The sequence below is a fragment of the Fusarium coffeatum genome (assembly GCF_003316985.1).
Source record: "Fusarium coffeatum strain FIESC_28 chromosome Unknown BRIP53273_contig_112, whole genome shotgun sequence".
Classification (NCBI taxonomy): Eukaryota; Fungi; Ascomycota; class Sordariomycetes; order Hypocreales; family Nectriaceae; genus Fusarium; species Fusarium coffeatum.
Window position 1 is genome coordinate 195,504 of NW_022157905.1, and position 12,593 is coordinate 208,096.

Consider the following 12,593-nt stretch of genomic DNA (forward strand, 5'->3'; position numbering starts at 1 on the left):
TACGTGCCTTTTTCAACAAGGCTGGCCTCAGAGCCGCATCACTCATTGTGATGGATCTGCCCCAATTCTCCACTCCACTCTCTAAGTTACCAGCACCAGCGTGAAGTACTGTTCTGTACACAATGGGGTACACCCGGCAATCTGGTCGCGTCTCGAGCTAAGATCGTGACATTTGACCGGTGTACCTCTCAAGTCCCTCCCTCGTCGGATCCGGGCCTCGGACGATCTATTTCTCGTACGGATGGCAAGTATTTTCAATTGATATAATCTGGTGCGATCTTTGCAGTGTTTCTCGGACGTAGTACAAAGCTTTTGGCTTGTTTGCATGTCAAGTCCTGCGATGCCACATTGTACGGTTTTGTCTGCACATAACAAGATTCCCTAGGTAATGCAGAAGCTGTCCTATCCCGCCAACACTCTTAACGACAGAGAGAATTTACTTTTTCTCAATGGGATATTCTTGGAAGTTCTACAGCTACCTAGCAGATCAAGTGAAGCTTTTTTGGCGAGAAAGCATACGCAATTGCGTTGGCAATCTTTTTGTCATTGAGAGGTATAGGGTAATCTAATATCCACTAGACCTGTCCTGTTCCACGGCTAAACTCAACACTGAAGATGGGACGAACCAAGAAACTCTATCTTGATAACCGTTTGAAGGATTCCCGCGGATAAACCTGATTAGCAGGGCGGGAATGTAACCAAATTCTGATCATGTCAGTGGCGATCCGGCACAGTCCAAGATTATCTTGACTACAGTACAGTACTACTGTAGTATATGCTGTAGACAGAGAGTCTATCACATCTGAGTTGCATTGCCGATCCCCACTTCGAAACACGCTTGTCATCCGCATGGCCTGACGGCCCACGTCAATAAGCACAAGAAGCACGGAGCATCTCCCCCATCCGAACGAAACATGACAAGCCCACAGGCCTTAATATGCCGGGGAAATAGATTCCGAAGCTCCAGAGCATCAGGTTGAAATTGTCAGTCACTCGAGATACGAGTTTCTTGCGGTGAGGCATCACCAGAATACTGTTCGTCCCGACTTGTTCTTTAGAAACTGCAGCTTGCATATGTCCGCCGGTGCTTTAACCACTTCTAACATACTACAACGTTTCGAAACCTCAACCTAGCCCCCAGTAGGCCGTTCATGAAACCACCCCGGTTGCAAGAACGCTGACTGAAGATTCGGACATCTGTCGAGCCGTAGGGCCAAGCGATGATGCCCTTGTGAATACGACAGCGTGATGGATGACGGATGGGTAGGGGAACTTTGAGAAACTTGCTGATGGGAAGATCCCAAACATTATGGTCACGTTTCAAGCTACAACCATATAGAACGGTGAATATTGAAACACCAGCCCTGTAGGTCATGAGCTGTAAACACACCGAGGCATTAATCAAGGTTATCACAAGATGGGACGAATATGATATGTCGGTGTGAACCACTTACTCACTTACATCACCTTTGCTGACATCTATCGGACTCGCCAAAATGCTCGGGCTGTTAAACTTTTCCTAGCATCCACGTTTAATGAAAGTAAAACCCGACGAGGTTTATCATTAACAAGGAACCCTGTAGAAGGCTGCGTACACGTGTTGTGGCGGAATTTATATCCCCGTCTTGACTGTGTCCTCTGAAAAAACTGGACAGCCCGGCTCACGATAGCTACACTTTTTACCTTCGCACACCCCTGCAAGAAGAGTAATGTTCGAGAACATCTTTCCTTCACCTGAAGCCCTAATCCCACAAGGGTCATTCAACAAACAGCTTGGACCAGCTGGGTGCACAGACTCCTGAAACGATGCCGAGGTTAGTTCTATGTTGGCAAAATGTTGCGACTGGGTAAAACATTTGACGCTTGGACGATGCTTATACAAAAGACTACTAGAGAGATAGAAACTAGACAAAGTAGAGTAGGTAATAACGAAAAATTAGACTATAGAATAGTGTATTAATGCCGTCCGTATAAGTGTCAAGTGTTATAGTCAGCAAGTTTTGAAACTGAGGTTATCTAAAACATATCTTAAGCTTTGCATCTGAGATCTTGGAGTTTCGGATCTGTACATTGTTTGATCGCTGCCTCAGACACCACCTCACACAGGAACCGCCACCATCCGGCGTCATAGGGTCTCCTGTCAGGTCGGCAGAGTGTCATAAGGGGCACCCGGTTTCCGGGAATGTTTCGATCCGAGCTGTCGAATGTGTTTCTCTTGACGCTGTTATGTTAGACGTGTGCATCAGAAAAGGCAAAACTCCTGAAGGAAGGCATTCAGAATTCACAACCAGAGGTTGTTTTGCTTCTTCCTAGCGCCACACGTACTGCAACATACATGTTCAGACGAATCTGTCCAAGTGAGATATGCGTACGTGTCAGATCTTTACCACTACTACCCTACCCGAGTTTAACGCATTATGCAGCGGACACTAGTGAGTGGTGCATTTTCTTTGTTCATTAATTAGGTAGGATTGTCATTGCATGGGGTGATGAAGGCGAAAGATCTTGGGATTGACAAGGGAAGATCGACTGCTACAACAACGCCTCGCTCGCTTGTCGCTACGAAGGGCCGGCTCACCGTTGAACATGGTGATCATCTCCCCATGCCCACTGTGATAGGTAGCAATTTGTCCTGAATGGGGCTTCGAGGGACCAAGAATAGGTACGTACGGATAGATGAAGAATAATGAGATCCGGCAGTAGTAGCCAAGGTAGTATTGCAACTGTAAAATTCCCGCAGTTGATGAGGAGAAGGCAAAGACGATCCGAGAAGATGTACGTAAAAGAAAATCGTCTCTTCCGGCCGAGTGTTTCCATCCTCGTCCCTGACCTTGCCTTACCTTGCCTTGCCTGGGGAATAAAATGTTTCCGTTGCGAGGCAAAACTCAGCTCGTTTCCTTTCCCTGAACTGGGGAAACCAGCATGAACACGGCAGATATCGTAATAACCTTGTTGATGTTTGAAGAGTTTGTTGTACGGAGCACAGAGTATGTAGGCCAGAAAAACATCTTGTGTCAAAACCCGCGTTTTGGATAGTTGAGGTTGATTAACCTGGCCAATCACGAGACGAGGCTCCACGGGTTTCGCAAATGTCTATCACTTTTGGACTAAAGTCCCTGATACCGAGTCTTGGAGTCCGGGTTGAAATTACGCCAGTGCACTAGTAGGTTTCAAGGGGGGATCCCTGAACCCTGGCCCTGGCCTTGCTTGACCTTGACCTTGACTTTGAACTCGACTTTCATTGTCGCTAGGCTAGGCCTGGGGCTCTGGGGCGGCGGCAGCTAACCTACCTAGTGAACTACGGATAGTTAGTTGGAGTTTGAAACTGACGGATAGGCAATAAGAGGGCTTTGGTATAGCTATGGTTGTATAAGCTGTCTTGTTTTGGAGCAAACAACAAGACACGCATTACGTAGAGTTGAAATCCAAAACAGTTTCAGGCTGATCAGCATCAGTATGCACCTCTCGTATGTATGTAGTGTTTAAAGGAAGATGAGATGAACACACACACACACACAGATATTGTGATTACAAAGTCGAGCTAACTAATTAATACAAGTACAAACAAGCACTGCATATCGAAATTAGACAGGCACTTGTTGTCCCGCAAATTTATAAACCGAGGCGTTCATGGTATGTGCGCATCGCCTAATAGACGGCATATCTTGCACCCACCTATCACGAAACGATAGACGACAGGGTTTCCACCCGTCAATGACATCCCCTGTCCTCCACCAAACACCGTGCAAGCCGAGAACAGACAGTACCTTATGTACCTCTTGCACTGATCAAAGATCTTCAAGAGCTACACAGCCTGTTTCAATATGTAGGTAGGGGACGAAACTCTCTTTCAGCTGTTGAACAAAACATTTCTATTTGGTTGGGTCTTGGTGTTTAACGCCGTAAAGCATAATCCTTTAGGTTCCCTACTGCTTACTACAGATCCATCATCGTCCGAGAGCACGTACATCATAAATGACCTACATTCGTTAGCTTAGAAGGCTGTGATCCGATCGCCGTGACCTGCCCTGCGTGCAACGCCCGGGCCAGATTTGGCTCTCAGACTTGAGTGAAGCCAACAGCTTGGGACCTAATCACGGTCCACGAGAAGATCATGCACACGGCACGATGGACATCTACCCAATCTAGGTCTTAGTCTGGAAGCTACTCTAGCATGATGGGAGTGTCAGATGCGGTAATAATCAAACACCACGACAACAAGACAAGCCTTTTCGCAAATCAAAAGCAGGGACCCTTCCAAGAACAAGTCATCGAGCCAATGTGATATTTACCCCTTGCTACGTATTATTCACCAGGGACATAAAGTGCTCTGCATACGGATACAGCACCTACAGTACATAGTACACAACAAGGCTATGAGCCAAGGATAAAAGATGCAAGTACGGATGGTACTTTAACTTATTACTTGCAGCATCGCACCTGAAGCTGAGGTCAATGTAACGCAACAAGACCCCGCTGTCAAGAGGAAGAAGAAACGGTTGCAAGCCGCCAGGAACAGGAATAGGAACAGGAACAGGAACAGGATCAGGAACACGAACCGAAAAAAAAAAAGGCACAGCTGCCACAACGGGAATCATGTACAGGGACAAGGCCACAACAGCAATAGAACTGCGTACGTAAAACTGAGGCTTGTGATGCTCTCCATTCTCCTCTTCAACAAACGGCTGGCCATTTTCCCCTAGAGTGATTCAAAAGATCGGATGCCAAGACTCGCAAAGGCTAAAAAACTTCGCACAGGCCTTGCCAATGTCCGTTGTACGGGGTTCGATGGATGTTTGAATCCCTTCTCTGAACACGCTACCTACGGTGGCGACCGTTTTACCAGGCATGGGTTGAGTTGAGCCACAGAACAGACGAGGTACGTACATAGTATCCCATCTATCCCACTGCCACTACATCTACTGCAATCATGTGGGTGATCGTTTTGAGCCTCTTGTCCTGTCCTCGGCTGCCATGTCAGTCAAAGGCGGGCGTACGTACTGTACTTCTGGCGGAAACCCTCGCTCCATATTCCTTTTTTGTCAATTTCCATCTTGTTTAGACCCAGCCTAGATCTCACCGAGATGGGGCTCTGTATTGGACTAATAGTGCCTGCCGTAAAGGTCCAGTGGCGTTTCTCGTAATAATTAGAGTCAGACATAAGAATTAATCAATTGTTGATCTTGATGTTGTTTTCCTGTTTCTCTTTCTGTCTCATTTGTTGTCTTGTGTTAGTCTCGTCTTGCGCCCAGCGTATGGTTAAGCTATTGCCTCTAAGAGTTAGTTTACTGGAGCTCTATAGTCGGTCTAGCGTATACAGTAGCATTTGTTTTGATTCCGAAACAACAAATGCTGGATGAATCATCTTCTACGACCGGCTCCGTCTGCGATGTTCTGTAGAGAGGAGTTTATTGTTTTGTTCCTGTTGCAACATTCACCCAGCCAAGACATCTGCCAGACTCTTGAACCCCCCCTGTCATGGCCTGGAACGCCTCCTCTCAGGCTCAAGTCAAACCCCCCGTGGAAAGGATGTTAGATGCGACAAGGGTACGCCCTGGTCCCCTGCTCACTGACAGTGAGAGAAAGTAAGGTACGGCAAGCTAAGGCAAGGCAACCCTGCCCTGTTCATCCCCGACCCCATGCATGGCCCGAACCATCACCACCGTCGTGGCCGTTGTAATCTGCCCCGTAACGCGGGTGCTGTACTGTCCAGGTTCAGTGCAGTACCTTACTCTACGTAGTCGGTTTTGCGACTTCCCTGTCTCGTAGTCTATCTCCCGTCGCTGTGCTCTGTACGTAGGGCAGGTACCTGCCTCTAAACCGCTGTTACTCTGTAGTGGAGGGAAGGAAGGATATCTACTGCCCCTCCCCTTCCAAAACTACTTCTTTCCCTCCTTCCCTCTTCCATCTTTTGGATTCACCATCCTCAAACCCATCATCTTATCTTTTCTTTTCTTTTTCTTCTTCTCCAACTGCAAGAAACGCTGTTGCGTCTTGTATTGTCTTCGCTTCTCGAGCTACTCTTTCTCATCACAGCTAGCTCCATCACACTCATTACAGTACCAACTTGGACCAACTGGTTTGGCTGCTGACACTCTTTGACCATCTTATTCACCACCAAACCGACACTCGGTTTTCACTTCTTTCTTGGATCCAATTCAATATCCTATCCCGTTTCAACTTACGAGGATTTGACTTTCTCTTCCGGTGTCTGTATTTTCGAGACAAATTATCTCGCTGGTTTAAACTGCACACTCGGCATCTCTCCAACAATCTCGATCGCTTCACTCTACTCTACGACGACTTTCGATTTATCGAAATACACGAATCTCTTTTTCGGATCTGACTTTACGACTCTCCATTGCGGAATATTCAGCAACGAGATTACTCATGACTACCTTGACAATGAGCTCAACCATTCCTTCTCATCAGATGGCTCAGGTCGCTGCGCCTTATATTCCATCCCGGGATTCTATGGACCGTCACGATTATGGTATCACCAAGAACCGCAAGGCTTCATCAACCGGTGGTGGACGTGCTTGGAGTGACGAGGAGGTTAGTCAACATGATACGGCTCAGCTGTTGAACACATTGCTAACACTAAACGCAGGAGTCATATCTCATTCAGACTCGACTCCAGAAGATGCCATACAAGTACATTGCTGCCCACCTCAAGAAGACTGAGTTGGCGTGCCGCCTTCACTACCACCAGCTCTCTCATGGCAGTAACCGCCGCAACAAGCGTGCTGCTTCCGTCTCTTCGGGTGCTTCCATGGAAATCTCTCAAACTCACAACGTGAACGTCCCCAGCCCAGCACGCGAGACTGTCTCTCGCTCTGCCTCTCCCGGTGGAAGCGTACGAAGCTACAGCCCTCCTCCCTACAACACAAGCAACAACTCCAGCCACATCCAACTTCCCAGCATCGTTGGCCCTAGCGAGGTTCCCAGATTACCATCAATCCTCCCCAAGCCTACTGGCATGCCTCTCCCTCCTCCTGCTTCCCACCAGTCGTATAACACGCCTGCCGTCGACGTTCCAGTTCAGATGCCCCATGCTTCTTTCCACCGAGCTGCATCTTATCCCCGAACAACACCTCCTCTGCGTCTTGACTGCTCAGTTGCTCCCGCGCCTACTGTTGTGCCTTCACCTCCCGCTCACAATGCTTCGCATGTCGATCTTTCTCGCCTGCATTCCATCTACTCATCCCACCGCTCATCGTTCTGGTCCACCATCGCCAACGAGTATGGACCTTCAGCATCTCCCACCGTGCTGGAGCAGGCTTGGAAGACTGGCACTTGCTGCAGTCCCTCATCTCTTACACCCATCACTCCTACCTCCAGCCCAGGACAAGCTGAGAAGGATGTGCAGAACCAGACCTACCACAAGGGACAGGACAAGACACGGATTTCATCAATCCTCGGCATTGATGCTGACCCTCGAACCGCTCGCGATCGGGATATCGTGAGACGGCTGGAAGAGGAGCGCTTCGGTATGATGCAGACCGCTCACTGAACATGGACTCCTCGGGTAATCCAATCCTGTCTTGTTCCTCACCCCGAGGTTAGATAACTCGGGGTTGAGGATGAGGCGAGACTACAGCATGATCTTGCCTCATTGTACAATACGCCTCTTGCTTTCCGCAATTCGCTTCACTAAACGGCCTTGGTGCTCTCCTGTTCTGCAGGCACACGACACGGCATCTTTGCCACTTGGGCTTTATACTTGCGCCCACACTCGTTTTCAAGATACATACATATCACTTCCATTCACTTCAGTTCGCGCGATTACCGTTCTAGCTTCACCTATTACGAACCAAGTATTGTCTAGTGGGTAGGATTCACCATCCTGTGTGGAGGAAAAAAGGAGGTAGATGCACGGCATTTGCTACACGACATGAAGAGCACTTGTCGCAGATGGAGAAAGACACTTTACTATACTATAGGGCGATTTTTGTCTTTTGCTTGGGGTTACAGACCGGCTCGGTGTATCGAGCTCAGAGTCTTTTTTTCGGGGGTATTTTGTTTGCTTTGTTTTTGCCATCTTTTTATCATTCAACGTTTTTTCTTACCTGTTTTTGGTTTGCTCCGGCAGTTTTCCTTACATTGTACAGTCCAACTTGTTTCGCATTAAGGGCTGATGAAATTACGGTGATGAAAAAAGAGAGCCAAAGCTCAGGACGCTCGGCCACATCCACTGGTTGCGTGGATGGAGGTTGCGGGGAGGAGATAATCCCTATTGGATATAGGCTGTCGGCGGTAAAAGCTGGCAGGTATCAATTGATAATCTTCTTTACCTTGAATCGTTTACTGTTTCGATAAATCAATGCAATGTGACATGAGACAAGTTGATCGGCGAATGTTTGTGGATGGGAATACGTTTGAGGTTGCTTGAGATGGTAATACATGCGGATTCTATTCTGTCTGTGCGAGGGACGATGAAGATCATTTCGCAGCAAAAGCCCGAATTGTATTGGTATAGGATGGCAAAAGCATAGACATAGTGTAGGAAGCGTACGTGTACATGTCTTGGCTTTGTGTTGCGTTTCCAAGCGTTTCCGAGTCTCTGTTTCACAATGATGACTATGCTATGTCTGTGGGTATCATAGCCACAGTATTACCATTGTCGCGAAAGCATAGACCGTCTATCATGACTTGCATGGAAAACGAGAGGAATTGGTAACTGGATATCCGAACCTCTCTACTCTATCGTTGCAGTAGGTTCGGCATGACTAGGAGTATTGCCGAGAAACTCCAGTATCTGAATCATGCATTGTATGGATCACAGGAGCGCATGGATATGCTTTAATTAGGGGTTCCAATTAACAAAACGAAACATTGTCAAATTTTTGCGGTCTCTAGCCGGTGGGATATGGAGAACGGGATGGACGGGGGACCTTTTCCCCCTGGACTTCGGATCGGGGAGAACCGAAGCCCGTAATGGTATCCGATCCGAGGTTCGGGGCGTGGTGGGGAAAAGGAACGGGGAGGGGTCCTGGACGGAGACTGAGAGGGACAGAGATCCATTATAAATTGATTATGGGGCTGCGGAGCTTGCTTGACTCAAAATGCTGATAGAGATGGATAAATTGTTATTCTTGGGGAGAGGGGCTTTAGCCGGTTGGTAAGTCAAGAGAATTGGGGGTTATAAATAAGGGTGACAGTTGACCCGGTGGTTAAGAACGAGGTTATCGTGAGAATTAGACTTTGAGTGATCATGATCAGACACAAGATGGTATCTGCTATGATGGTCAATTCTGATGAGAACGAACATGTCTAAATCTGAACACCATTGTCTTTCCTCTTACTATCTGGTATAATACGGATGCAGAGGATGATATACAGTACTGCACTACGTAATGTCTCCCATTGGCCACTTCTGGATCCGTAATTGCTAAAGCAAGAGCTGGTATTCGATCAAGCTTGAATGTGCGGGGTAGTCTATTAGTTTAGTTAGTTCAGTCAACTTACCTTAGCTGTGTTAACCGGGAAGTGGACTGTAACTAACTACCCGTAATGTTATGATCAACCTGATGAGGGGTCATTGATGAATGACAATTACCTAGAAAAAAAGAGAGGCAGTTCTCGTGACATTGTAACCGAAGCTGGTATGCTCGGTCCGGAAAAGATTGGAGCGAAGAATTGGGGTGATCAAGGCAACGCAAGCAGCATTTAAAAGGGAGGACTCTCGGTTCGTAGTTGGAATTGATTGTTGCTCCTCGTCTATTGTTATTGTTATAAAATTGAAGTTGGCGATCCACAGGTCCATTATCAGTTGCTATCACTCTGCCAGAGCCATCATCGGCATTGAATCCAAGCCTCATCGTCTCCCTCTCTTCTCTCATCACTTCATCGCTCCTCTCATAGTCATCACCCTCTTTCTCGATAACTTTCTATATCAAAACAGAGAAACAGGTAACAAATGCCACTCACTTCGAACCACGCTACAGGAACCTCCGCTTACACTTACCGTGCAGCACTAAAGCTTCTCCGCTCTTCGGCAGACGTTGCAACTGCAACTCGCACCACAATTCTTGTCTAATCCGACGCTTGTCTTTGGTCGATTTAAGTTTCGGTTTCTGGGCTGACTCTCACCTTGAGAGCTTCTTGTTTCCGGTAAGTGTCCCGTGGGGTAGAAGTGCGTGCTTGGCAGAACTTCAACTCCTCTTCTTCCTCTTTCCCCAACATCGTCTTTCTGCGATTGTACTCAACTAACCCTGATCCTTAGTCTACTGGATAACTAGCTGAGAGCTTCTTCCATACAATTGCCTCTACAGAGTAGAGATACACTCTCCTAATCAACCATCATCATGGCGGATCAAGTCACTCACGACCCCAAGCAGTCAAGCGACTACATTCCCTTCCCTTGCCTTCCTCCCGGTGGTGCTCTTAACCGCTGGTCTACAAAGATCACTCGTGAGCATGACTACCCCGGAGCTCAGGTGAGAATCTTAAACCCATTGCTCGCCCGACAGCTCGTTGACACTCGATGTACAGGCTATGCTCTACGGAGCTGGTGTTAAGAACCAGGAGCAAATGAAGAACTCTCCCCAGGTTGGTGTTGCTACTGTCTGGTGGCAGGGAAACCCTTGCAAGTGAGTCTAAAGTGAAGCTCTATTCAGATGAGATGCTAATGAGTTCGCAGTACCCATCGTGAGTGAGATAAATATTATCCGAGGAAACGCATACTCACAAACCTTTAGTCCTTGACCTTGGTCAGATCGTCAAGAACTCCCTTGAGAAGGAGGGCATGATCGGATGGCAGTTCAACACCGTTGGTGTGTCTGACGCCATCACCATGGGTGGCGAGGGTAAGTAAAGCTCATCGATCTCTTATTGGAACATACTCACCCAGCACCATAGGCATGCGCTTCTCTCTTCAGACTCGAGAAATCATTGCTGATTCCATCGAGTCCGTCACCTGTGCCCAGCACCACGATGCCAACATCTCCATCCCAGGTTGTGACAAGAACATGCCCGGCACCGTCATGGCCGCTGCTCGTCACAACCGCCCCTTCATCATGATCTACGGCGGCACCATCCGCAAGGGTCACTCTAACCTCCTAGAAAAGCCTATCAATATCAGCACATGTTACGAGGCCTCGGGTGCGTACAACTACGGTCGTCTGCACGCCAAGTCAAACCCTGGCGAGCCTGGCCGTGAGAGCTCTGATGTCATGGACGATATTGAGAAGCATGCTTGCCCTGGCGCTGGAGCATGTGGTGGTATGTACACAGCTAACACCATGGCCACTGCTATTGAGGCCATGGGCCTGTCTCTGCCTGGCTCATCTTCTTATCCTGCCGAGTCTCCTGAGAAGCGTCGTGAGTGTGAGCGTGCTGCTCAGGTCATCCGAACTACCATGGCGAAGGACCTTCGTCCTCGCGACATCATGACCCGTGCTTCTTTTGAGAATGCTCTTGTTCTGACCATGATCCTCGGCGGTTCAACAAACGGTGTTCTTCACTTCCTTGCTATGGCCAACACCGCCGATGTCCCCCTGACCATCGACGACATCCAGCGCGCCAGTGACCGAACCCCTTTCCTCGCTGATCTCGCTCCCAGTGGACAGTACTACATGGAGGATCTTTACAAGGTCGGCGGTACCCCCTCAGTCATCAAGATGCTCGTCGCCCGCGGTCTCCTTGATGGTAGCATCATGACCGTTACCGGCAAGACTCTCGCCGAGAACGTCGAGGACTGGCCCAGCCTGGACCCCGGCCAGAACATCATCCGACCTCTCGAGGACCCCATCAAGGACTCTGGTCATATCCGTATCCTGAAGGGCAACTTCGCCCCCGGCGGTGCTGTCGCCAAGATCACCGGAAAGGAGGGTCTCTCTTTCACAGGCAAGGCCCGCGTTTTCAACACCGAGAAGGAACTCAACGCCGCTCTAAACCGCAGTGAGATCAAGCAGTCCGACGGCAACCTTGTCATCATCGTCCGCTACGAAGGACCCAAGGGTGGACCTGGTATGCCCGAACAACTAAAGGCATCTGCCGCCATCATGGGAGCTGGTCTCTCCAACCTCGCCCTCGTCACCGACGGACGATACAGTGGTGCTTCCCACGGATTTATCGTAGGCCACGTTGTGCCCGAAGCTATGGTCGGCGGCCCCATCGCTCTGGTTAAGGATGGAGATGAGATCACTATTGATGCGATTAAGAACCGGATTGACGTCGATATCACTGATGAGGAGATGGAGAAGCGACGAAGTGAGTGGAAGGCCCCTGAGCCTCGTGTCAAGAGAGGTGTGTTGGCCAAATATGCACGATTGGTCGGCGATGCTTCTCATGGTGCCGTGACGGATCAGTGGTAGATAGCAGACGGGCACTTTGGATACCTGTAGACGATAGGATAAGATAAAAAGTGGAATGATAATAGAAGATTGATGATAAGCCAATATCTTGACCGTCTTATGATGCTTCACGGTGTATTAAGTGTACTGTACTGTAACTGCCTGACTCGCAGAGGAAAGGCATTATATACATAACAGCCATGATGATATATCTATTATGAAGCAGCATTCGAAACTAAAAAGAATGAAGGGTATCGGCACACATCCTCATGCTTCTTTCTCCATACCACCAACTTC

General features: G+C 48.5%; 2 protein-coding genes across 2 annotated transcripts; both read left to right on the forward strand.

The window, feature by feature from the left end:
* Positions 1–6,405: 6,405 nt before the first annotated feature.
* Positions 6,406–7,513, forward strand: FIESC28_05215 (uncharacterized protein; the record flags this gene model as incomplete). Its single annotated transcript, XM_031159362.1, has 2 exons — positions 6,406–6,555; positions 6,611–7,513. The coding sequence occupies 2 exons, from the start codon at positions 6,406–6,408 to the stop codon at positions 7,511–7,513; spliced, it is 1,053 nt and encodes a 350-aa protein (XP_031016600.1).
* A 2,794-nt stretch (positions 7,514–10,307) lies between these two features.
* Positions 10,308–12,317, forward strand: FIESC28_05216 (uncharacterized protein; the record flags this gene model as incomplete). The annotated part of the gene is made up of 5 exons (XM_031159363.1): positions 10,308–10,439; positions 10,495–10,592; positions 10,643–10,650; positions 10,701–10,808; positions 10,861–12,317. 5 exons carry the CDS (start codon positions 10,308–10,310, stop codon positions 12,315–12,317), a joined length of 1,803 nt encoding a protein of 600 aa, XP_031016601.1.
* Between the last annotated feature and the right edge of the window lie 276 nt (positions 12,318–12,593).